The sequence below is a fragment of the Seriola lalandi genome, unplaced genomic scaffold, assembly GCF_002814215.2.
Source record: "Seriola lalandi dorsalis isolate HSWRI2012SDOR001 ecotype SW California unplaced genomic scaffold, Sedor1 jcf7180002054660, whole genome shotgun sequence".
Taxonomy (NCBI): Eukaryota; Metazoa; Chordata; class Actinopteri; order Carangiformes; family Carangidae; genus Seriola; species Seriola lalandi.
The window spans coordinates 150,318-176,507 of record NW_019525213.1 but is presented as its reverse complement, the minus strand read 5'-3'; the positions used below and the strand labels follow the sequence as shown (position 1 = coordinate 176,507).

Sequence of the window (26,190 nt, the reverse complement as noted above, 5' to 3'; positions counted from 1 at the left end):
AGAATACTGAATGGCTGTAGTTAAGAAACAGACAACAGTCTGACAGTCACAATCTTACAGGAACATTTTCAAGGAAAAACAAAAACAAAGATGTTGGATAATGTCACGCCAAAATAAATGTTAGCTTTTCTGTGTGAGCTGAATCATTTTTTAAGCTGAGCCGGTGCAGTCACAGCAATGTCTGCATCTGTATCGCCCATCACCGCGGCAAAAACAGGCAAACCTGACAAGGAAAATTCTTTTTCATGATATCAGTGAGGAAAAATTCCAGTGTTTGCATTGCTATGAGTCAGTACAGAAAAAAACATGGATCTTAATCAGCAGAACAAATAGCATGTGCCTTGTCTGCCTCTAACCTCTCTCTGTCCTCCTCTGCTCCCTGTCGTGGTTAATTGGTTGGCTGTTTGGCTCCAGACCAAGGATGCAGTTCATCTCATCAACTGTGGCCTGGTGATTTCGTGTGTGTGTGTGTGTGTGTGTGTGTGTGTGTGTGTGTGTGTGTGTGTGTGTGTGTGTGTTTATTGTCCGTGCTCTGCTGGTTGTTAATTGTTTTGATATTCTGCCACTCGGCTCTGTCCAAATCAAAAGAGGCCATAACTCATAATGATGGAAAAGCTGATGCGTTCGCTGTGTAAATGTAAAAGTTGCAAATTTTTTCTTTCTTTTTTTTTTTTTGGCCACGGAGTCGTGAGCCGAAAGTAAATAGAGATTAAATAAGACTCGGATTTACATTGCAAACACACTGGATGTTTTTTTGAGTGTTGACTGTGGGACCCGGGAGGGAGGCAAAGAATTAACAACACCATATATCAGCCAGAGGAACGCATAACTTTCTGTAGTGCAGCTACATAAAGAGCTCATCTGGAGTTATAGCCTTCCACTACACCATGACCTCTCTCTTCTCTTCTTTCTCTTTGCTCTCACAGCAGATCCTCCATCATCGTCTCCACTCCTGTAATTACCACTCACCTCTTTTCCTCCTCTTTTATGTCTCCTCGCCTTCATATCCTTCCCTCCATCACTGCCTCCCCTATTCTCACTTGCCCCCTCACCTTTCTCTCCTCTCCCCTTCTTCCGTAACTTTCTTCCTCTCACAGACTTTTTTTTTTCTTTTTTTACCCCATTCTGCCGAAAAAAAGGCCGATAGTGGAGATAAATAACCAATTTTCAGCTCCAATCTCAGTTTCTCCCTCACTCGCTCGTTGGCCTACTTATCATCTCTCCTTCAGTCAATCAATCTATCCATCTTTGCCAGCCAGAAACTTTTTTTTTTGGGCTTCTCGTTTCCATCAGATTTGTGACTCTGGCCTGCCGGTATTCGTCCTGTGTGTTAATAAATCACCACTATCGTTTCTAAGATGCACTCTTCTCCCTTCCTGCCAGCATCAGTTCAAGGTTTCCACTACTCTGTTTTTTCCAAGTCAACCCAACCTCAAGGTAACTTATGCTAAACCTACGTTGAGACAGCAAAAAAAAAAAAAGCCTTGGTAAGACATGAAGAAGCTCCTCAGTTGATAAACACATACAAATATATGAGGTTTTGTGATGGAGAAAAGCTCTGGATATTTATTTGTATATGCTCAGGCTGGCAATATAATGCACCCTGCGAACTATTAATAAACTATTACTGCGATGAGTCACTGTAACCCGAGGCAAAATACATCAGCCCAATAATATAACATGGTCTGAATCAATTCCCAAAACTAGTTTAGTGATTACTACAATCAGTGTCGATGCCTCATTCTTCACTGCTCGTCACCCAAGTCTTTAACTGTGACCTTCTCCAACATCACATCTCCCTCTTCCTCTAATCGAATCACACCACCATCACTCATTCCTCTCACCTCCACCTCACTCCTCCTCACGTTTTCCAGCTCCCTCGGTCCCTCAGTCCTCGGTTTCGGATTTCTCTCAAGGTTTGTGACTCACTGTCTCTCCTAAACCCTCTCCATTATATCCTCTGTCCAGGTTCGTGACGATCTACCGCGGTCCCAGCCACACCTACAAGGTCCAGCGATTGACTGAGTCCAGCAGCTACAGTTTCAGAATACAGGCCATTAGTGATGCTGGGGAGGGCCCGTTCTCTGACACGCACACTTTCTGCACCACCAAGTCTGTACCCCCTGCCCTCAAAGGTAAACTGACCCTGGCAAAGTATGTGGTGTGTTTTCATGAAATGTGGTGGGGGTGGGTGTGTGGGGGTGATGATGTCACTGCTGCACTCCAGGATGTGGTTGCACCAGCTGTTAAACTACAAAATAAAACTTAGGAAATATCCTAGCTAGTTAAGATTTTAGCAATGTGTAAATTGGTTGCTAAGAAACATCCTGTCCAATCAAAAGAGGCAAAACAGGAAGTCACTGAACATCACAAGCCGTAGAATAACTTCCAAAAATGCCATGGTGAAGGGGGACAAACTATGTTGAACTTAATTTTGTTTTGTTTTGTTTATATTGTTCTGTTTGTTTATGCATACATGAAATGCATGTTTTTCAGAGTTGGTATTCATAGTATAGAATAAGAGGCATATAGCACATGCTAATCTATCTTACGTTATGCATATAATGTTTGGGATATGTTGTGTATTTCTTTGTGAAATTCGATATTTTAAGATTTAAGATATTTTCACGTGCCAGATCAGATTTGTAACAACTAAGTGCATATTAAAATAGCGATGCATACATCTCCACTGATGTCATAACTAGGTTTAGTTTGAACTTTTGAAGAGGTGGTGCAACGGGCTCCAGCAAAATGGCCCAAAAGAGGGGATACATTCAGAGGCCAAAGAGGAAAAAAACCAAAAAAAAACCCAATACATTTGTCTCTGTTTGGCTGTTAGAGATGGCAGGTTTACTGGAGCCTTGCTTGATTATTGCCTCCAGTATGTGGCCTTTGCTGTAAACTGAGGTGGCGGCTTGTTGTAGCTACAATAATCACAGTAAAGAGTATCCTCTCGGGTGATATAACAGAGTATTATGGGTATGACTGTGGGGCTGCGAATGTGCAGCACAACACTGATGTATCCATAAACAGGTAAATAACCTCTGAGGGTTCCAAACAACTTCTGTAAAAGTGTTAGTGGTGCATGTGCGTTGTCGGAGAGCTTCGCTACAAATGAGCATTCATTCAGAAAAATAAAGAGTGGAATGAGTTGAGACAAATCAATGAATAGGTCCCTGGTTACCATAAAAGTTTAATAAAATATAAGCTGTATTTAGCACAGCAAGCAGTGCAGTCAGAATTGGATCTCTGTTGTAATATCCGACACAATCCCCCAAGGATATTATTTCTTTGCAAAACAATTATCAACACTGAAAAACAAAATGATTGCACATGATTAATGTATTCTTTGTTTTGGCTTATATCCAGGATGATGTGCAGGACCTAGACAGTCCAAATAGCCTGACACTAATCGCCATTAACATGATTGTATCCATTAGTGCTGATATGAAGCATTAGATTGGAGCAGGGAGATAGATGTCAGCATTCACTAAATAACTGTTATTTGGACTTATGGATGCATTATTATGGGGTGAATTTATTTCAGGTGAGGAAATACACCTCATCTATTTCTATGCTTCTTTATGTTTTATATTGTATACATTTTCTAAATATGAAATCCTCTCGTGTTGATGCCATTTTTTTTTTTGCAAACAGCTCCCAGAGTGCACCAGCTGGAGGGCAACATGTGTGAGATCACATGGGAGACTATCCCGCCAATGAGAGGGGATCCTGTGAGCTACGTGCTCCAGGTGCTGGTGGGACGCGAGTCAGAGTACAAACAGGTTCGTCTCACACAGACACACACACTCACACACAGGTGGTATGAGGACAGCGAGGAGCGTGTCTCTCGAGTTTGGAGTCCCAACTTCAATTATTTGATTCATTCATATTTTCCGTGGAAGTGTATGCGACTACTAGGGGGATTTTTCCAATCTCCTCGAGGAGCAGAAAATTTCAGTTAGCATTGATGGGGAGGGTATTACAAAACACTCAAACTGAGACACAAATTTGCAAATAGAATAATAAAACACACATACACACACACACCCAGATTTAATTTTGTACATGGGAAAATGAAACACACACACTATGTCTTGGGAAATACAGCCTTCGTAGGTAATCTGGAGTGCCAGCAGTATTTATTGAAGCAGAATTACAACACAGTAATAACTGAGAAAAGTTTTTGGCTGCACTCGGGTGTATGGAATTGGACCGCTGGCAGTTGGAACAATGAGCAGACAAGTAGACCTGCAGACAAAAAGACATTTGTCTTCAGGGCCATATTACTTTCTGTTATTGAATTACTGTTGAATGGTTGGAAGGAAGAACTGCTGATACCCACCAGTGGTACAAAACCGCAGCTTTATGCGTGTGTATGTATGTGTGTGTAGCTGCTCATGTCATGTGTGTACACACACGTCAGCTGTCAATACAAATCTGTGATGCTGCTTTCCAGTTGTATGTCTGCTTCTCTCTCTGCCTGTTTGTCCTCTTTTCTTAAAATCACAGTGAGGAGAACAGTGCAAGCATACACACTTTTGTTTATGTTCTCTGTCTGCTGTTTAATTAGCAAATTTAATTAATGAAAAAGAGAAAAACAAAAACACCTTTGTGTAAAACACATGCACACTTACAGCCCACATCCTGCCTTGAAATAGAATGACTAATTATGTGTTAGCTGCTCCCACATACAGAAAAACCATATCACAGTTCCTGATCAAGCCAATTCCAATCACTTTGGGCAATAGATTTAAAACAGGTATACATGTACCTTCTGTATATGTCTGCTTTTTCCCCTAAATGTGATTGGAACCGAAACATCAGTAGGTTTCCCTTATTCAGTTACAGAATGAATGAATGAAGGTGACCTGTCAGAGGTTAGAATTGATGCTGCGTCTTTGATCCGTCATTGCATTTTAAAATGAGTTATGTACAAGAAATGAAAGAATATGGGTTCAGTGTCTTTTCCAAGGACTTTGCAACAGTGAGCTTTGCCTGTTACAAACCTGTGACCTTTTGTCCCTTGTCTGTCTTTGCAACTAATATTCAAAGCAGCAACCCTCCGTCCTCTGTTTTTTATAGTAAAGTGGTTTTCAAGTCAAGTTTATTTGTAGATCCTGAAGCTTGTGATTTACACCTTGATGCCAAAGCAGTGGGTACACTGGGAGATGAATTAACATCGTGGGGTAGCACATTGTAAGATGCAGCTGTACATGTGGCTTTGTCAGATATCATGTTTTTGGTTCAGGAGTGATCCCACTAGTTTCTGCCAGCACTTCTCACACACAAATGTCTTTGCTTGTTCAGCTGCCTGGGTAAAATTAGGGATAGGAATTTATTTCAAATAAAATAAGTAGGTAGGCAAGGAAGAAGTTAAAGGTCCTATATGGTATAAAGTGAGATTTCCATGTCTTTTTTTTTCTTTTATTGTAAAGCAGGTCTGGGTTCTATATAAATAACTGTGAAAGTATTAAAGTGCTCAGTCCACAGAGGAATGAACACATCCTGTATTCAGAAACTGAGCCTCAAAATGAGCCGTCAGGACTTCTGTAACTTTGTGATGTCACAACAAAGCAGTCACTGCCCTCAGCCATACCCCTAACCCAGCCCACCTGGACTCACCACCCAGCCAAGCATGATTTGGTTTCTCTGAATGTTTACCTGAAATATTCTATATTTTTATTCGATTATTATTAGAAAACAGTCAGCAACCTGTTGTTACTAGCGCTCCAAAGAGAAGCATGAGAGAGGAGGAAGTAAAACTATATAGAGATGCTTTTTGGTGCTTAAAACTACGAATATGTCTTCTTATGGATTTCAAAACCTGAAATAAAACACCAGAAAAGTGTGAAATATGGGATCTTTAAAACATACGTTTTTACTTCCTGTAACTACTAGTATTCATGGAGGATGAGTGATGACAATAAAAGTTCATCATCAGAGTTACATGACCAATGAGGTTTTGCAAGAGCATGTTTTATGAGAACAGGATTCACTAAGAAAGTTTGTTCTTTCTTTCCTCCCGTCACAGGTTTTTAAGGGAGAGGAGGGCGCGTTCCAAATCTCTGGTCTCCAGGGCAACACAGACTATCGTTTCCGTGTGGGCGCCTGCCGCCGTTGCCAGGATACGTGCCAGGAACTGTGCGGACCACTGAGCCCCTCCTCCTTGTTCACGCTGCGTCGCCAGGAAACGGCGTCTTCAGGAGAGGTGTGCGCCGTGGAAACGGGCAAAGGCTCGGGCCTGATCTCAAGCGACGAGCGCTTCGCGGCGCTGATCGTGTGCGTGTTCGCGGGCTTCTCCATCCTCATCGCCTGCTTGCTACAGTACTTCTTCATGAAGTGAGGGAATTTTAACTATCGGATAGAAAGAGAAAGCTAAATCACAGAGAAACTTTAAAAGAAAACGTCTATGAAAGAACCGAATGAAATCAAAACAAACTCTTGAGATGTACTTCTAAGGCTATGTATGTTTTTTCTTTTTTTTTTTTCTTTTTTAGTCAAAGTATCGATTCAGGCTTTCCACACCTTGTTCCTGTTGTCTTCTGCCTTCACTCGGTTTTGGTCTCATTTCTCTCTATGTCTCTGTTTTTGTATCAGTGTCTGTTTCGTTTGTTAAGGATTTCTGTCGAGGGAAGCCTTGGCTGTACCTCGGTTGGGAAAAAAAACTGATAATCAAGCCTTAAAATAGCTGTGAGCAAAGCAGTTGCTCCTCAGACTGACTTGCATGTTTTTATTTTGTATCTTTTTAAAACATATTCGATTAGAGAACGTGTATATTTCTTGACAGTCATTGCCTTACAATTTTTGTTTTTCAATGTTTAATTTGCATTTTTATTTTTTGTTTTTGCTGCAGTCTTTATTCGTTCAGCCATATTCCAATGTAGGCCTTCAAAAGCTTTAGCCGTTCATACCTTATTATTCAGTTTGTTACTACTCTACAGGCTGTCAGTCGATTCATGCACCTGCTCTCACATACAGACTGACAGATACACAACGCACACACACCTGTGCAGACCTATGTACATATACATGCACACATGTACAATTACACTCAAGCAATGACAATGAGAAACACACATTTCCTCCTAAGAAGGCAATCGCATATCTGCTCAGCTTTTAACATTCAATCACTCACTCATTCAGCTACCAAAGTGATGCAATCCATGTGTGGTGTAAGATGCTGCTATCCTGTGATTTTATTATATCTAAGAAAGAATGGAAAACCAGTAATCTAATATATATACACACAATATATATATTATAACAAATATCTATGATGCTATAGAAGTGATGTAATATAAGTGATGGCAATGTAAGGTCTGAAGTACAGTGTAAAAGGGGAGGAGTTTACTCTAGGTGCTCACAACAGCAGCTCTGAGGTCAGTTCAGTAGCTTGTGCGAACGTTTGAAGGAGCCCTTAAACGCTGGTCTTGGATCAGAATATGAACCCTTGTAGGTATTCAAATGTTGGGCGTAAACTGGCTTTAGCATTCTAGGAAGCTGGGCTTGGATCGTGATTGGCTGCAACTTTACCAGGAAAGGGCTCGGGGGCTGAGCATCGTGAATGCCCCCCACCCCACCCCTAGGTCAGTCCTTCCATATTCTACCATCTCAAATACCATTTCGCCGACCTATTTATCTGTAGCTTTAGCAGCGATACGCCCGTAGCATCGCAAACCCAGAGGTGCTAACAGCCTGCCAGCTAGCCACCCTTCTCAGAGCTGTGTATGTGCGAGATAACCAGGAAAGCCATTAGGAGTTAGCTTGAGCTTTAGCCCCTTGAATTTTAGCCAGCTGCCGGCCAGAGCAGTGCTGAAGCTGTAGTTTCTCCTTCCAGCTAGTCTGTGAATCGATACATTTGAAGACTCGTCTCCTCTTCTCTCCTGCCGATAATTATCTGTAATTACCATTTTGCTCTGGCTGCTCCTCTGTTGCTTTCGATCCATCCCATCTTTCTGCTCATGCACTACTCTCCCTCCTTCTCTCTCTCTCTCTCTCTCTCTCTCTCTCTCTCTCTTTTAAACGGTGCTTTATTGACATGTAATCAGAGCAGTAGCAAGTCTGTGGTCTCTCCTCAGACGGACATGTTCTCTGGGGACATGAACTAATGTTCACTAACCAAACAAGCCTTTGACTGAACACAGCTCAACAGAACAGGGCATTCTGACACACGTAACACCCCCTGACCTCCCCTCCCCCCTCCAACATTGACTCCCACCCTCCTTTTTTTTTAAACCCCCAACCTGAAAAACAAAGCCAAGGTACAGCCCAATACAAACCCTGATGATCCAAAGAAGTCACCCTGACCTGCATGATTAACATGCAACATGTCCACTTTTTGTTGGGTGGGTTGTGGGTGTGGGGGCGGGCGGAGGAGGAGGGAGGGATTGGGTGGGAAAAGAGAGGGGGTGGGGGTAATGATTAGCTCTGATTGGCAGCCTGTAACGTACCTCAGGGAAAAGGCCTTACAGAGGGGAGATCTCATCCTGTCATCTCCCATCGCTGTCGTCATCATCGTCGTAATGTTAGCCTCTCTTCCTCTGTTTCTCTCTGTCTTCCTACCAGTCCTCCTTTCATTATTTGATGCTGTATCTTGTCCTCTGTCTATGCTGTGCCTTGCTCCTGTATGTGTCAGTAAGCAAAGTGGTTTACTAGCTCAAAATACCTTTGCCAAAGTTGATGGGAAAGTTAAGGTAGAATTCTTTTCTAGGTTTTATTTATACTATATATTTGCATACAGTACTTTACATGCCAATTACAGTGCAATCTTCATTTATTTATTGTTTAAGATTAAGAGACAAGTGTAGTTATATACTAATTTTTTTCCTTGTAGCATGTTTTTTTTTTCTTTTTAATTTTTTTTTTTAATGGATGTATGTTAGATTGTATGATTAAGGCCAGCATTCCTTATCTCAGTAACCCTTTAAGTATTTCTCTTACAGCTGTTGGGAACCTGTAGCTCATCAGTCCATGCCTTGCAGTTATCATTGCTGTTTCAAACATGTAACCAAATGCCTATGTATTTTTTTTTCATCTCCTGTTTTGGCCGTGCACAGCCGAGCAGTTCTTGTAATGCTTAGACAGACATGTAGCAAAAAGCCAGGCCTTAGAGTCAGTTCAAGTCATTGATATTGGGATAAATGTCGCTGCTTTTGGCTTTTTTTTTTTTCTGATTAGTGTTATAATGAAGCTTCTGATATCTTTTTACTGTTTTATTGCCAAAGTGCAGGCTTCTCGTGTCCACTAGATGTTGCGTTTGCAGTCGTCTAAAGGGTTTCTGTGATGTTCTTCTGTAACGACACAGCATTACGATTATTATTATTGTTATTATTATTCTCTCAAAAGGAAAAAAAAACATTAACTTGATCTGTGATTATGCTTCTTTTCATATTATCTTTTATTATTTTGTTTTTTTTTGTAAAGCAAAATGTGCCATTTTGAAATGTGTAGCCCCCTTTTGGAGGAGAGTTTTTAACACAACCTGATTTCACACTGAAAGGTATAAAAAAAAAAAAGAAAAAAAAGAAAAAAAAAGGCAAAAACAATCATACGATGATTTCAGGCAAATGACAACAATAATAATATTGATGATTCCTTGTTCAGGCTAGTGCTGGTATAGCAGTAGTGAGTATTTTGTATCCAGTATTTTGCTAAGAGATGATATACAGAGATATCTATAGAGTTATAGAATGAGATGGTAAATACATTATGACTAACAGAGTTGAAGCACTTTTTTTATGCCGAGCATTAGTCTTGATGAGGTTAATATGAGCGGGAGGAGACACGCAGCCCCTCCGCTCTGATCCAAACACTACTGCCAACACCGTCTGTTACATTCATTGGCATTATTCAGTCGTTGGCGTCACTGTGACATTGGCATTACTGGAGCACGGTTCTGTGCTTCTCAAACGGCACCCTGCTCCCTGCAGAATTCAAAACTACGGCAACAAAGGAAGTACAGTTCATAGGGAGCCCGGTGCCTTTTTCTCAGACGTGCTCATGGTGTGTCTACCTAGCCTGTTGCATTTGTAGTCAACAGTTGATGTGTGAGGGTGTCCTTAAACACCCCCCACCCCCACCCCGATGTTATGTTGCCCACCCACAGCCCCCCCCCTCCCCCTTTTCAAGCCTTAATGCCCCAGTGGGAGAGCAGAGGTTTGCCTTGTGTTTGGCCAAACTCAGGCCAGTTATGTTAGTGTTGTATAGTCTGAGGTTAACGCAGTGTCGACCGACAGGCTGTGTGTTTGTGGGCAGGGTACTCCCTTTATGTGCTTTGTTGTTTTTGTTTTGTTGTTTTTTTTTTTTTTTCTTTTTTTAAATGCTGGTGATTTTATAGACACCCTGCCCTCCCCAGCCACCCACCCCAACACACCTTGCAGGTCCTGCACATTTGGCGGGTATATCAAGAATGAGAGACAATTTTTTTCGCCCAGCAACCCCACGTCTGTGCCTTCGATCATTTTTTTTTTTTTGCTTTTATTTTTTTTCTCTTTTTTTTTATGTTTTGTACGTTTTACAGTAAGTAGAGATTTTGACTGAGAGATTGGCGATTTGACAAACGTACAGAGATTCACAGGTATTTAACTATTTTTTAAGCGAGACAAAAAAAGAAACATATTTTTACCTCACGATTTAAAAACAAACATTCCAATGTTGTCATGGTCTACGAATTGAAAGAAAAAAAGAAATTCATGCATTTCTTCTTGTATTGTAAATGTTAGACAATTTCATATGCATTATATAAAAGAAACTGCCATATCAATTTTAATGTATAGATTTTTGCAAATACTACCCTATGTATGTAAGACGTAACTGTATCGGTAGCGTATATATAATATATTTATGCCCAATAAATGTTTTAATTTTTTTCTGACTTTGATTGAAACTGTATGTTTTATTGTGTGTGTCATCACAGAAAGTACATATACACTGTTCTACATTTAGTTGTAATTGCTGTAACAGTTGTAATGATCACTTTTCTGCACATAAACATATAATATACTGCGTCACATGACAGCTAAATGGCGGAGAGGCTAGCAGTACAGCCACTGCCGGTGTGAATGCAAAACCTGCTCCCCTGACATTTACTGCTGTGTCGCTGTAGTGATTTTTATCTTCAAGATTTAATAAGAGATTGATGATTCCTCCCTCATCAGAGGCACCTTTATGAACTACTGTAAACAAAGCTGAGTAATAATCAATATTCATAATGTTAGGGTTTAAATGATGCCTCAAAACAGTCAATTTTTCAAGGTAGCGACATTTTAAATGTCACAGAGACTCATTTATGTAATTACAGACACGTTTGTCTTCTTTTTTAACGCAAGGTTTCAAGGATGTGAAGGGAGTGCACATGTCTATTCACGTGTCTGTGTGAAAGTGTTGTTGGCACCAGATTTACTCTCAATGGCCTCGATAATGTTTAGTCAGATAAACAGGAAGAGTAAATCTCACACACTATTATCCCCTGCAGTCCCTGAGGGCAACCAGAGAGAGACTGCTACACTGCACGCTCAATTCCCCTCACCCTGCAACAACCTGGGGACCACAGGGAAGTATTAGTCTTTTGACCTTGTGTGTTACCCTTGAGCTTTTGTGGTGCGTGCACATAGCTTTGTTTAACGTGGTGTAGAAATTGAGCAGTTAAATGGCAAAACAAACCACTTCCACTATCCCACCCTTATCTGTTTTTAATTAAGCTTTTGTACAGCAACGATATATAACAAAAAACCCCCGCTGAAGGGAAGTGCACTGTAAGCAGTGGCCGCGTAAGCACTTGCTTTTCCAGACAGTGAGATGCTGTTTGAATAAAGTTGAAGGATGAAGCACTCTGACAGCTTCGAGTGGTTTTGTAAATTTGTCAATGACTGGACGAGAAGCACAATATTAAGTGACTGATTGTGCTATGATCATTGGTGTGAGACACAACAACTCTCTCACCTCTGAAGCGACCAACTTCCTGTGATTTTCACAAACAATATTAGAGTTTGCCACAGAATCCAATCAGCTGCTGCCTTGAGGGTGAAACCAAAAAGAAATTAAGTTTAATGTACTTTTGTGGCTTTGTAACACAAGTCTGCGAGTTATACAGTAGCTTGATGATGTTCAGGACACTGGGGAGAACAATCTGATTATCAAAATTCAATGACTGAATTGAAGAAAACATACTTTGTCTGCTTGTTTCAAAAGCAGAGTCCATGGATCTGTGTGGCCTGGTGTCAACGGTCTACATTTTCCCAGTGGAGAGTCATTAGAACGCCATGGCACACATACAATAAATATGTATAATCCAGTTCAAATTGGACAACTCCACTTGATTTAGCGTCTTTTTATTATCATATTTTGGGCATTTCTGTCTTTATTCAGATGGCTACAGTGACACAGACAGGAAAGCCTGGGAAAGAGAGAGCAGGGATTACGGTACTAGCAACCTGATTGGTGATGAAACAGCCAATCAGGATTACTTTTTCCCAAGTGATTGGCTGATTTTGTGGCACATTGTAACGCTGCGCAATGTTGAGCAAGCGTACAGCAGAGTTGAATGCGGCCAGAGAGGATATGGTGAGAGCACAAGGGAGACATTCTGTGGGCGAGCACACAGAGCAGAGATCTGGGAGAGAGCAACTGAATAAAACTGAGTGAGGGACATTAATATTGTGCGACTATGTGGATAATAGCAAATGGAGAAATACATTTACTGAGCACAGAATACATTTGTTTGCTCAGCTATTTGCTCAAAAATATTTTTTCTTCAAAATATAATTTGTGTGTTAACAAAATGTATTTGTCTGAGCTCAGAAAGTCCCACTGTGCGCTCAGGAATGAGGCAGCAATATATGTTAAAAGTTCTATTTGTAACTTCAGTGTCACACACTGTGTAGGAACTTTGAGCACCAGGTCTTACGGTTTTCTGCCTTACACTTACACAAAAATTGACAAATGCACTTTTTCCACAATGTCTTTGTGTTACCTCACCACTAATGCCATTTATTCAGATTTTAATCATTCTTTTTTTCTTTTTTTTTTTTTTTACAAATACAAATCCCTATTTCTGAAAAAAGGAATAAAGTGTTTTTCTACAATAAATTTCCATTTTCATGTTCTTGGCCCACATTACACATTGATTACTCACACTCAAATTAAAACAAAGACATTGATTGCATAGAAAACATATTTTGATTGCTTTTAGAGTAATTACTATAAATGTATGCTTAGAATATAAAATACAATGATGTATGAGAAGTCATCTAGGCCAAAACTGAATACTTCACTTGCACTTACATATATACTGGTACTAAACACTTGCACATAAATGCATACTATCATGCATATATATATATATATATATATAGTTATGCATGTACATGCATATGCTATATATTCATAAATGTGTATGAGTATGAGGGTATGTGTGAGAATGTATGTATGTGCTTGAGTATGGATATATATGAGCTTGAGTATGTGTGTATGCAGAAGGCACCACACTTTAACCAGAAGTTGCTACCACAAGGTGGCACACCAACCACCAATAAACATAAAAGAAGGAGTAAAGACACAGATGGAGGCAAAATGCACTGTGATGGTCAACAATGCAGCTCAGGCTTTGCTGCAGACTGTGCTTGCTAGAAAATACATTAATTTTAACATGTGTTACTTTGGCTCTAATGCAGCCTCTGCTTGTCTGTAGTCACCACTCCCACTGCATCATCTGATTGGCCATTCCTCACGAGTTATATCCTATCAACACTGAAGGCTATTGTGTATATAGAAGGTCACAGACTAAAGCAGCTACGGTTAGCGAGCAGAGTTGTGTGTCTAAAGTAAGATAGCAGACATCACTGAAGTTGTAAACATCACGATCCTCTAAACTGAAGTTACAAAATCGCCTCACTCTGATGAACCAGTTCATCTGTTGTTCCAAGATACACCGAGCAAGATAGCGAGAGAAAAACTATCGCTAACCTCGAAGCTAAAGTAACTTGCAGATCTGAATAGCATGTGTACATGAAACCAATCAGATGGTGCAGCTGGCGGGAAACTGCTCCAGACCACAGAGTAGTGACTACAGACAACGCTGTCGGATTTACCTCCGGTACCGGACAGTTGATTTTTTTTCTTCTTGCAAACAAGATATAACAGTCTGTTGGATGTTACAGAGTGTTTTGACCGTGGACGGTAGTCAGAGCGTTTTTGTCTTCCGTATTTAAATCCACGTTGGCGCGTTTTCGGCCGAAAGTCCCGTATGTGCGCAGTGAATAAAAACAGACAGCTGTGCGCACCTCTGGTTCTTCCCTGCACGCCCCGATTCCTGTTCACCTGATTTCCAGAACTGTCACAGGTATGAAATCTTTCTGCGTTCGTTTGTTCCCCAGTTTACTTTTCTTGTGCTGTTATTTAAATTATTCTGGCGAAGACTCCACTGGTTGTGCGCCGGGAGATCCGACTGAAGTGCGGGTTGACTGGTGGGCCGAGTCCAACCACTCACAACCAAGCCTGAAGTACACCCCACGTGCCATTACTGTTTGTGGGCCTGAATAACGTTTGTTGACGTTGAAGTTTGTTATTTTCCTGCTATTTTCCCCATGCGGCCCTTCTCTTAGATGTAAGATGGAATCAGATTACATTACATGCTCTTTTATTAAAAGACACATTTACACAACATGAGAACTCACATTGTCATGGACATAGAATAAACTAGCATGAAGTCCATAAGCAGCAGCAAAAAACAATAAACTGCAGCTGTAAATGAAAGTCAACTGTAAGTATAAGTCCAACAGCAGCTGTGCACGAAGTTCAAGTTACTAATAAATAATAATGACAACGTTCATAAACAGAAGCTCATTCATTTGAAAGCAATTTTGACTGGAAGGTTTAAATGTCATAAATATTATTCCTGTGCCCAAGGACACAGGTCTGTATTATCTTTCCCTAAAGCTAGACATCATAGAGAATCCATAGATTAACACAATGTTAAACAGTTGTGTGTTCCATTAAAATGTCTATTAAATGTCAGAGGTGACAAATGAAAATGTGGAATGCAGGAATTACATCAATCCTTTTAAATGAACCCCCCCCCACATTACTAACTATTTCGTGTAAATCATGAAGTAATACAGCAGAAAAACATACTCTGGAGGTAGAGACTTGCTTGCGAATGTCATTCTAAAATTAAATCAAAGGCTTGCTTTGCAAGGTGTGCATGCATGCCTCTATTTGGACAACAGCTAGTACCAGTTAGCAACCAGCTATAAGTGGTACCAGCTAGTATACCAAATAAAAATGCTGCCGCATGTACATAAAGATGGAGATTCTCAATCCCACCCTCTTCCTTTTTGTCTAAATTTATTCTCTTCTTCAGTCATTTATTCACTCTATACTGCACAGCCCACATCGAAATAAACTGTCAAGATGTCTGACTCACTGATTAAACCTCTCTTCTTTCACCTTTTGTTTTATTGTCTGTTTTCATGAAACTTTTTTTTTAATGGGAACTTCTCGTTCTCATCCCTGTTCTTTCACACCTCTTAATACTTTCATCACCTGTCATCCACCCACTAACTTAAATGAGAAGTTTTTTTTTAATAAGTTTATATTTTTTAAATTTACTGTCTCCTTTATTACCTTGGGATTTTATACTTTCAGTGCTCTCTGCCGATATACTGTAGCTCACATTCACACATTCTTCTCTATCCTTTGTCTTGTTTTCCCACAGACATTGACAACCTTCTGCTCAACATCTTGTACTCAGGGCGTTTCAGACTTACTAGGTGTTTTAATCAAGTACCTGGGGTGACCTTTGAGGGGTCTAAGGTCAGCAAATTATATAAGGCCAGCTGAGGTGACTGTCTCTGTGTATATATTACAGTACACTGACTGGTGTTGTGCAATGCTATGGCTAACATTATCCAGTGAAATGGGGTATAGCAGGGTCACATGGGGAGAAGATTGCAGGCTCTAACCGAGGAGTGCTATGTGTCTCTCAGTTCACTCTGATGTGGGTGGAAGAGTAGTTTTAAGTGGTTTGTTAGTTTTGCAAACTGATTGCTTTGATTGCAGTTTGCATCTCATACCTGTTGGAGACAGCTGAGTCAAGTGTGTGTCAGCTTGCATAAAGAATAGAAATATTGTTTATAAAAGAAAAGCAAAGAGGAGGTGAGTTTTTCCTTTTTTTTTTTTACTTTTACAAGACTTTACAAGATACATAACCCAACAGGAGATATTCACAGACATTTTCAAAAAAGAATAAAGTAAAGAAAAATAATCAATACATATCCTGTAGATTCACAAATATTATGTCATGACATCGGTATGTACAGTCAGAAACATTCATTAACAGAGATACATTCTTCAGAGCCTGGAGGCCACGTTTTGAAATCCAGTGCAGACTGGTGGAGGCTGCTGCGGTGATTAGGACTGCTGAAACCACCTGAGGGCACAGCATTGAGTGTACAGCATTACAAAGCATTACTATTTACAATTTAAAGCAAGCATAACATCATCACTTAAAGACAGTTCACTGATCCTCTTTGTCCAAAAGGGTGCATGATGCACAAATTACAAAATTCAGTCACTTTTATTTTATATTTTTATCTGTTGCATCATCAAACATGGTTGTTTTAAAAATGTTCTTGCAGAACTTTGTTGTAATATTTTGTCAAGGTTGGGACCTTTGGCACATTTCTTTCTATTTCAGCTCACACACCGGCATGCACTGTTTAATCACCCATGAAAATTCTTTCCATTGGGCAACCAAACAGTCTCACCCAGGTAGCAAAATAAATCCGGCCCATACTTGGGCCACATGCTCGTTTTATTCTGGACCATTATACGCCTGGGTCCCACGGCCCAAATCTGGCCCATACACAGCATGATTGTAAGATGCTACTTCCACATCTGGACCAGTTCTGGTGCACTGTCAGGCAATACCAGAGGATAACTGCCAATCTGCCCAAATGTGGAAGTATATGGGCCAGACTCAGGCCGAGGACCTAGGGATATGTTAGGCCAGAAGTTTCACACCGTGTCCTTCATTAGCAAATCAATAAGATACACAAGAGATACATTATACAATTTACATTGTGCGTGTTTGATTTAACCATTGAAGAAGTCACTCTGCCTGTTCATGCTGAACAGTTTTGGGAGTGGGGAACAATACGTGCCAAAGAACACTGTGATCCACGGGGCAGTAACACACTGCGCCCGTACTGTGAAGAAGGTGTGAATGGTGAAAAATGAAAAGTTACTTCCTCACTGTTTTGATGAAATTCAAAGTTAGATATTGATTCAAGCAGCATAACCAATGAGACAGATCTGCTTTATGTTTTGTATGACGGGATCCACAGATTGGCACATTGTCCCCACGCAGCTCCAAAAAGCAGAAAAGGCCCTTTTCTGTGTGTTGCATCAAGCTTACCTACATCGGTACACCTGAGATGGCTGAAACATATAGATACTGATGTTAGAAAATCAACAATGTTTCAGTGGTGCACAGTTCACGAGCCTGAGAAAGCTGAGGTGTTTATGGCCGGTGATGTTGATGTTTACAGTAACAGAAAGCAGCTTTCCTTTCCTTATTTCCTTACTGATTAATTGGCACTGTTGTGCCTTCTCAGGGACTCATTGTGTTTTTTTTTTGTCTTGGATGATTTATTTAGCAGCTGAAACAAGAGACCTGCAACTTGAAAGAATGATAATCACACAAATTAGAGACTTGTGCATCTTGGAAATGTTTGCACTCTGTAAAATGTCTCACAATCACCAAAAAAATCAATCACTGCTGTGAAGTATACATTAATCCTTGTCACTTCAGGGACTGTCCACCAGCTCCACTGACTCTTGCTGGCAGCATCAACACAGCATGGACTTGAATCTCCAAGATACAGGAGGGCGCTGAACATGTCAGAAATGAATAACAGTAACAGTAAGTGTTTTTACATCTTCACACTCTCTCCAACTAATTACATGCATCACATCCAACAGCATGACACCTGGCACACAATACACACATGCAAATACTCTCTCTGATGCACGCACTCACGCACACACACGCACGCGCGCACACACGCACTGCACCTCCGCTCCTCTCTACAGGAGAACAGAGCAGTGCCACAAGTTCTACAGTGCTTTCTTTGTCATCCAGAATATGAATACAGTATAAGGCAATTGTAAATGTCTATGATATTTATACATATGTGGGTATAGGGGCCTGTGCTCCCCTGTTGTTTGTTCACATTTGGATCAATATAAGCACTTCAGGCTAGTGTGTATTTTTGCGCTCCACCAGGCATGATTTTTAAATGCTGCTGAGTGAAGTCGTATGAATCGTGGATGCCACTTGCTGAAATAATCCAAGTGTTTGAAAAAGAAAAATCGAAGTTCTATTGATGCATGTTGACAAAAGGAGATGGAAGCTTGCAGCTTCTTGTGGTTCATCCCCTGGTTCTTTTTGTCTCAGTCAGATACAGGCAGATGTTGCGCTCACGTGCACAGTTTTGCACGTTTTTCCTCAGCCTGATTGACATAATGGCTTTTAGGTCGGTGTTCTCAACCTTTGATAACATAAATAAAATCATATCACACCGTCGTGCAGTGTGTTTAGAAGCTGACTGTGGACTCAGTCCAGCCGTTCGAGCCGTCTCCCTTCATGGTGCTGGCTGTGCGCCCACGTGGTGGCTGGCTGTAGGTGAGGCCGAAGAGGCGCGCCGCTGCGCCCCGGTATTTCCATGACATCGTGTTATAGAGGATGGGGTTGATGGCGGCACTCAGGTAGAAGAGGACCACCGACACCAAGCTGCAGTACTCGGACAACACCGACAGCAGCGGGGATGGAGCGTCCAGCGAGCGGAACTGCAGGTAGCGACCTACATGGAACGGCAGCCAGCAGAGGACAAAGGCCAGCACCACCACCACTGGTGGAGGAGGGGGAGAAAGAAGATGAGCAGGTAAAGATGAGGGGAAGGATGAAAAGGAGATAGTGGGGTGGACAGAGAGGGATAAAGAAGTAAATGGATGCAAACGTTGTTATGAATAAGGCAAAAGCGCTTTTCTATAAGTTTAGATGTAAACATTCTTCCTCTGTTATTTTCATGAATATACTTTAAGGACTAAAGTTGAAATCCAGACATTGGCTTACTCATTAGTTGATCCATCTTTTCATTTGTTGACAAATAGAGCCTGAACCAAGTTATGCACTGTGCGTAATGTGCGCGTTCTCCAAACTTACCCAGCATCTTGATGGTCTGTCTGTTGCTCTTGTCCCTGTGAGCCACACGGGAGCTGATGTTTGTTTCTCGGTGTCTCTGCCACAGCCGGCGGCCTATGAGGCTGTAGAGCACCGTGAGACAGAACACCGGCATGAAGAAGAAAACGGAGCTCAACCACACCATGGCCCCCATCAGACCTGACTCCACGGCGTAGTGCGTCATCTTACACTCCCGGGTGTCCTCGCCCTCCAGAGAGGAGCCAGTCTCATTCTTTCCCGAACTCATATTTAGTGGTCCCATGCTATCCCGCTCCACCCCCACCATCACAAACACGGGCCCGGCGCTCAAAAGAGACACTGTCCATAGTAGAAGAATGAGGGCGCGCACCCGCCTTTTTGTAACTACAGCCTTGGCGCGCAGCGGGAAACAGATCGCCAGGTAGCGCTCCACTGACAGCGCGGTGATGCTCAGTATAGTGGAGTAGGTGCATGACTCTGACACGAACTGAAAGAGCTTGCAGAGCACGTCTCCAAGGCGCCATGGCCTGTACCTCCACATGCGGTAGAGGTCCAGCGGCATACAGAGGAAGATGAGCAGGTCTGATACAGCCATGCTACACAAGTATAAGTTGGTGGTGGTGCGCATGTCCCGGTACTTACTGACCACCAAGATGGTCATGACATTCCCGGTCATCCCGACCAGAAACAACAGCGTGCAGGCGATGGTGATGCCAGTGAGGAGTGGGATTGAGTAATAATTGAGAGGAGGCAGGACAGGGTCATCATTCCTTGTGGTGTCGTTGATCTCCTCCCAGCTGCAGTTATGGGAGATGCACTCCGAGTGGTTGAGCCAAGAGGGCATGCTGTCGCCTCGCGGTTATTCACGGGGCCGCGCCTGGCCCATAGAGGTAAAGGCACCCCGGGTCTGGGACTCCTCATGCCCCCTGACGCTGCCCTTTCCTCCCATCATCACTGTCTGAGTTGCAGAGGTAATGACAGCCGTGCGTAAAACCCAGATCCTTGCACGCGTTGCGAACAGTCTCGTGTAGCCCCCGTTCACAGTGAAGGTGAAATGAGTCTTAATTAAAATTCTGTGCTCACAGAGGATGTCTGAGATTCTCCAGGGAGCGGATAGTCCTCTCCAGAATCTAGCACAAAATGAGTCTGTTTTAGGTCGATCCAAAATGATCCACTGCAACACGCATTCTGAAGTGTCCCAACAATGTTTGGCACCGAAAAGTACTTACTTGAAGAGTAGGTTACATGCTGGATGTTTGTAAACCAGCCAATTTAGCACGGAGGTGTATTCCAAACGAAATAGATGCAGCAGGAAGAAAAACAAAATCACAGCATAAACATCTATTATCTATGACAACTTAAGCACAAGTTATCTCCCTCATCCTTTCTGTTTGTGATAGTTACCAGCCGCTTTGGGGAAAAATGAAACATGATGATCCTTCATGCGCCAAAGAGTCCCAAAGAGTTCCCATCACCAGCAGCGCGTCCCTGCGTTTGCACGTCAGGCAAAAACAATAACAGTGATGGTGAGTCAGAGGCAGGGTCGTAATGATGCGGCTGCAGCAGTGAACATCTGTCCTGGGAGGGCCACCGGAGCTCAAAACTCAGCCAAACACAAACGGATAAACAACAACCACCGTGAAAACAAATAGGACTGTGTGACGGAACGGAAACAGTTTTGTAAAAGTCACAAGAACCACGAAGGAACGACGCATTGTCAACATAATCATGCAGATAGGACCTCGAAAGATTTAAGTGAAATAAAGTGGTTGAGAATGACAGAGAAATTCACCCCTGCTCTCTAAATCCGCTCCTCTAGTTATGGTGCATATCCAGTGTGTGGATCCTGACTCCCAGTGCGCAAAACATCATATACAGGTGAAGTGGTGCGGCTCAAGGGAGGAGGATGCTGTGGGGGTCTACAGTGAGTCAGTGCTGCAACGCCACCTACAGGTGCTATTAGGACAGTGACTTGAGGTTACCAAGTGTCTCAGAGAGCACAGTGCAGAGGAAGAGGGAGCAGTGACCCCCCCACTCCCAGAAACCTTCCCCAGTGGCTGCGGGTGAGATTCAAAATTGTCATAGCTGCAATCCAGAAGTGCAGTTTTGCAGAAGATCCTGAAAGGAGAGTGAAATTACTGTTTTCCCATAGGGATCAATTTAGTCATGGGCATAAAATTACAAGATCCTATCAGGGTTATGCTTCTCAAAGTTGTCTGCATAATGCATTTTTTTAAAGAGCCATTTGGGGTTAAGCTTTAGAAAGGTTAGACAGTTTTTGCCCGTTGGGAGATCACATCTTCGATGATATCTCAGAACTGCACTCTGCCCAGACAGAACTGTTTAATTCCACAGTCACAAAGAATTAAATTGCATTATAGCCAGTCTGGAGCGCAGATTTAATTCAAGGCTTCAATTTGGCCCCTGCAGGATGAGGACAGCTGAGGCCATGCTGTGGCTTTTGAAGAGTTCACGCTATTCCTGTTTTAATGAGTGTTTGCAACAATTAGCAATATGTGTAAAATCCCACCTGCTGTAGAGTTTAATTTACAGAGATGAAGTGCGGGTTTACATGTTTAAATTACACAAGGCTAGGGGTGCATGCCAAATTTGAATGGATTCCCTTAAGAGATCCCAAGATATTGCATTCACAAGGTCAAAATCTTGTTTTGTGAGGTCACTGTTACCTTGAGCTTTAACCACCAAAATCTAACCAGTTCGTCCTTGAGTCCAAGTGAATGTTTGTACCAAATTTGAAGATATTCCCTCAAGGTGTTACTGAGAATGAGGACTTGCGTTAGTTTATCTGTCACTCTTTTCCTCCATTTTGAATCAGTTTAACCACTGCCTTATTTCTGTGGGATAACAAACTCAATTATTTCAATGATTGAGCATCAAAACTGATTCATTCCAGGAAATGAAAAGAGGTTAAATTAGCTTTATTAGCAGCATTGACGGCATTATTCTGTATAAGATTGACAGCTTGCTGGAGGCCTTGCTGGCAAAGCAAGTGGCCAGTTTCAGTATCAATGTGCATCTCCTCACAATTAGAGTTGCAATACATTATTATTTTCATTGCACTGATGTGATCCCAGTGCTTCAAATATTGTTATCTCTCTGCCCTTTGCGCTGTGTTTACCCGCAGATACCACTATGTTTATGACCGTGGAATCATGATGAGAGCGGAACTGAGAGGGAGAGAAGGAGAGAGAGAGAAAGCGAGAGACAGAGTTGGTTGAACGAACACAAACAGGACATTTGTCAGGACAGTTTGCCTTTCACAGCCTCTGTGAGACATTTTCATCACATCTGGTATGTATCTGTACCTGTCTGTGGTCGTACGTGTCTCCAGACTGTATTGCGTGGGTGTGTTTGTGTGTGTTAGTGTGTATTTTGGTGATAAGCCTTTTTTTCTTTTTGCCTAACCTTCTGACATCTGTGCTGTGTAATCATCTGCAGGCCTGTGCTCATAAGAGCTGTGGTAATGACAATAATAGCCAAACAACAAGCTGATATCCGACGCTATTTACAGAAACAAAATGCCAAAATTGGACTGTTTTTCAGGGACATTAGCAAGTAACAGCAGCACTGTGTATCTTCACTGAAATGTCACAGCTAGATTTTAGTGTTGGGAGCAATTTCTCTGTTTGGTCATTGTGAACCGTTTTCACACAAGTTCGTCTCTGTGTTTGATCTGTTCTGTGTGATTTTGTCTGAACTATAGATCCAGGGTGTGGTAGCATGATTAGAGGGTAAAGTCCGTGTCATAGTGGTACACATGGACGCACACACTTTTGACAGCCAAGTGTGTGTGATTGTGTTCGGGCGCAGTACATCCATTCATCCACAAGATGGAGGGAGAGATCATTTCATTTTGTACTTGGCTACATGTTTTGTTTTGTTTTGTTTTTTTGCCTTGGCTGCCAGAGCAATAAATGCCTCAGCGCTACAGGTGTGATAAAACAGAACATTATATTAGGTAGAGCTCTTTCAGCAGAAACCTGTGTACACACAGCTTTGAGTGAACATACAACTAAATCAATTTCTTGCTGTTATTGTTTTTTTCTTTTTCTGTTTCTCTTTTCTCACAAACCCATGTTTATTGTTTTTTTTTTTTTTTTTACAAGCATAATCATTTGATTTCATTTTTTGCTACTTGTATTTGATAATTGTTGTTATTGTTTATTACATGTGCAAATGGATAGAGACTGAATGATATAGCTGGAGAAACAATAGTGTAGGTGAACAGAGAATTTAGACAAAACAAGAGAAAGTATGAAATGATGAGATGAAAGGCGGGACCGGTGTCCGTGTTTTCACCCCAGGGTGACTCCTCCCACTTCACCAAAAGTCCGGCACTTTTTTTTCCTTTTTTGTCCAATGAGAAAAGTCTGTGGGAGGAGCCGCTTTCTGTGGTTGGTCTAGAGTTTCAGAGACACCCACCTCCTCCTTTCCTGAGGAGTTTGAGAGAGTTCACTGTTAGTTTTTTCTCAGCCACACTTAAGAGAGTTACAGACCAGAAGAGGCACAGAGCGAGTTGTCTGCTGCTGCTGCGTCTTTGTGTGTGTGTTAGTGCTGCTCTCCATTTAAGTGAAGCCAAGTGGATTGATCAGACAACATGTGGGCTGCACGTCCACAGAAAGAGCAGGTTGGTAATGTCTTCCTCTCCCCCTCTGCTTGTCTCTCTGTGTCTGCTCTGTACTATTTGCGTCCATGGGCTGGGGGAGAGATATGTGCCTCTGTGACCCCCCCCCCTTGGTTTTGGGTTGTTAGTGGGATTATGGAGAAGAATGTACAGTCTATGTTTGAGTTTGTCTTTATACTTAGCCTGCTGTAATTATGTGTTTGCATTATGTAGGAAGCTGAATGCAGTTGTCTTGCTGCATATAGCAAATATGTATTCAGCATGACAACAAGGTGTAGCTGTCCCTGTTTATCCTTGTCACTGGTTGTCTCTGTGGAGACGAGTCGCTTGATCCTTCACTTGAGGGTGTATAGTTTTTCAAAATGAAATAGTGCAACAAGTGTTGTGTTACCTGTTGTTTAAGAGTGTACAGGTGTGTGTGTGTGTGTGGGTGTGTGTGTGTGCTGGCCTGTTGCTCCCCTTTCTCCCACCCTGTTGTGAAAGTTAGTTGCTCCAGCTGGAATGTCTTGGGAAGACTGGAGATATTTTGCAGCCCTACTCTCTTCTTCTGTTGTCTTTGAAACTGATACCCATGATACTGACCTCCGGCTTGCAGTGGCAGTAGCACATGTCCCCGACCTCAGTTCTTTTCTGTTGTGGTGCCAACGTACACGTGTACTGTACAGCAACCTTTATTTCCGTTATTCCTGCCTCAGGCTTCAAGTGTGTGTTAAATGTACCGACCAGTTTCATTCAATAATTAAGCTGGATGATGGAGAAAAGCAAAGTCGAGGAATTTTAGTCCACAGTCACGTACTGTTATATAGAAGTTAAAGACATAAAGTTACATAACAAGAGTTTAACTTTATTGCAGTGTTCTCAGGAAGGATTGGAAGGATTTGAAATATTTCTAGCCTGGCAGACACATTTAGTGCTGTGAATCTATTCCAGATGCAGACTAGAGTCTCAGTTTTTGACCCTATGAGGTTTGTGGGTAATTCAAAGTATATGCTTAGGATTGTACAACAGCACGCTGTTCATTGTCAGTCTGCATCATAACACTGCTCATGGCTAATATTTGAAGGATGCACGGTTCATACGCCAAATCCGTGACAGGAACAGACTTTCTCGATGCTTTCTCAACAATAACTCTATGGAAAAGTTTAGAGGCTTACGTCTAATTAAAGTTAGATGGTACTGTTCTGCTGCTGTCGTCAACGGAAAAACCTCTCCACCGACTGTAGAATAGAGAAGAGGTCCTTCAGATTCAAAAATAGAACTGATTTATTTACATGGAGAAAAATTCCTTTGTGCCATTTGGCACTCATTGGCCTGCGTGTCTAATCCTGATGCTAAGCCATCTTATTGCCTGGCTTTTTTCAATTCATGTCCTGTGTTATGAATTCCCAGGTGTTGAAGTCCAGGACAAGCAGGTGACAGTACCTTCTTGCAACCTTGAAAGGGTTGCTTCACCCAAAATGGCTTGTGTTGGATTTGTCCAGATTGTAAAAATATCTGTCAAATCAATCGAGATCAAAGGAATTTTGTTTGTGGTGCTCACATGATTGAAGAATTATATTAAAAAATTTCAACAGCTCAACTCAACTATGAACAATAACCTGGTGACTTTGGCTAATCCACAATACACACTGTCAAAAGTATTCATGTAGTTCTAGTTGAACCTCTTCACAGCCTGGTCTGTGGGTGAAATGGTACATTGTTTGTGGACAGACATGCAGCTGTTGAATTTTATTGCCATCACAAACAAAATTCCATTCCACTTCATTGTACTGGGGCGGCAGTAGACAGGTATCTCAACACCTGGTTAAAAATCAAACAAAAACTACCTTCATGGCTTTGTGCTGTAGCCCTGGAGGTGGTCACTTAGATGAACGGACTGTTCTCCGTACTCCCTGTCCTGCTACTGTCCTCGTGGTGAGTCAGAGTCATTTAGTGGTCTGGACACAAGTTATAGTTTGGTAATTTCCAGGCTCAAACTTGGCTGCCCTGGAAGGGCCGAGTCAGGCTTGGCTGAAATAGGGAGAGAGAGCAATTCCCTCACTCCTTCAGTACAATGATGCCTTGTGTTACCGCCAGCAGATCGCCACTCTGGTGATGATGACGATTGCGCTCTCTCTTTTTCTGGCATCTCCTGTATGTCTTGCTTTCTCTGCCTCTCTGACCATCCCTGCCCCCCACCCCCACCCCACCCCATCCATGGTGTGAAGGATTAGATAATAGGCAGCTTTAGTGTGGGCAGAGAAAGAGAGGTGTCACAGACCTCTCTCATTGCTTCTCTCTCCCGTCCTCCCTCTATCTTCTCTCTCTCTCTCTCTCTCTCTCT

The 26,190-nt window shown here is 42.0% G+C and overlaps 3 protein-coding genes across 6 annotated transcripts in view; 2 read left to right on the top strand and 1 right to left on the bottom strand.

Annotated features, from left to right (window-relative positions):
- Positions 1-10,876, top strand: part of fndc3ba (fibronectin type III domain containing 3Ba) — a 96,178-nt gene extending 85,302 nt beyond the window's left edge. For both annotated transcript variants that reach the window (XM_023420916.2, XM_087177901.1), the window contains exons 25-27: positions 1,969-2,135; positions 3,658-3,785; positions 6,035-10,876. In XM_023420916.2, the coding sequence (XP_023276684.1) occupies positions 1,969-2,135; positions 3,658-3,785; positions 6,035-6,346 (607 nt within the window). In that variant the 3' untranslated portion in view covers positions 6,347-10,876. The remainder of the gene's footprint in view (positions 1-1,968; positions 2,136-3,657; positions 3,786-6,034) is intronic.
- A 5,338-nt stretch (positions 10,877-16,214) lies between these two features.
- On the bottom strand, positions 16,215-21,005 carry ghsra (growth hormone secretagogue receptor a). The gene is made up of 2 exons (XM_023420936.2): positions 19,226-21,005; positions 16,215-18,911 (listed from the first exon to the last, which is right to left on the bottom strand). The coding sequence occupies exons 1-2, from the start codon at positions 20,064-20,066 to the stop codon at positions 18,598-18,600; spliced, it is 1,155 nt and encodes a 384-aa protein (XP_023276704.1). The 5' UTR covers positions 20,067-21,005; the 3' UTR covers positions 16,215-18,597.
- Positions 17,905-26,190, top strand: part of pld1a (phospholipase D1a) — a 36,529-nt gene continuing 28,243 nt past the window's right edge. The window contains exon 1 of one of the 3 annotated variants that reach the window (XM_087177881.1): positions 17,905-17,923. The gene's annotated coding sequence lies outside the window, so the exon portion shown is untranslated. Of the gene's footprint in view, positions 17,924-22,391; positions 22,535-23,712; positions 23,871-26,190 lie in introns of those variants that run through there. The other 2 variants (XM_023420981.2, XM_023420980.2) reach the window with 2 other exon arrangements.

What these genes read in the sequence shown, in the direction of transcription:
- ghsra (XM_023420936.2), bottom strand. Translation starts at nt 20,066, where the DNA reads ATGCCCTCTTGGCTCAACCACTCGGAGTGCATCTCCCATAACTGCAGC. An exon ending in ACAGACCATCAAGATGCTGG is followed by an intron (nt 18,912 to 19,225) that starts GTAAGTTTGGAG and finishes CTCCTCCACCAG; the next exon opens with TGGTGGTGGTGCTGGCCTTT.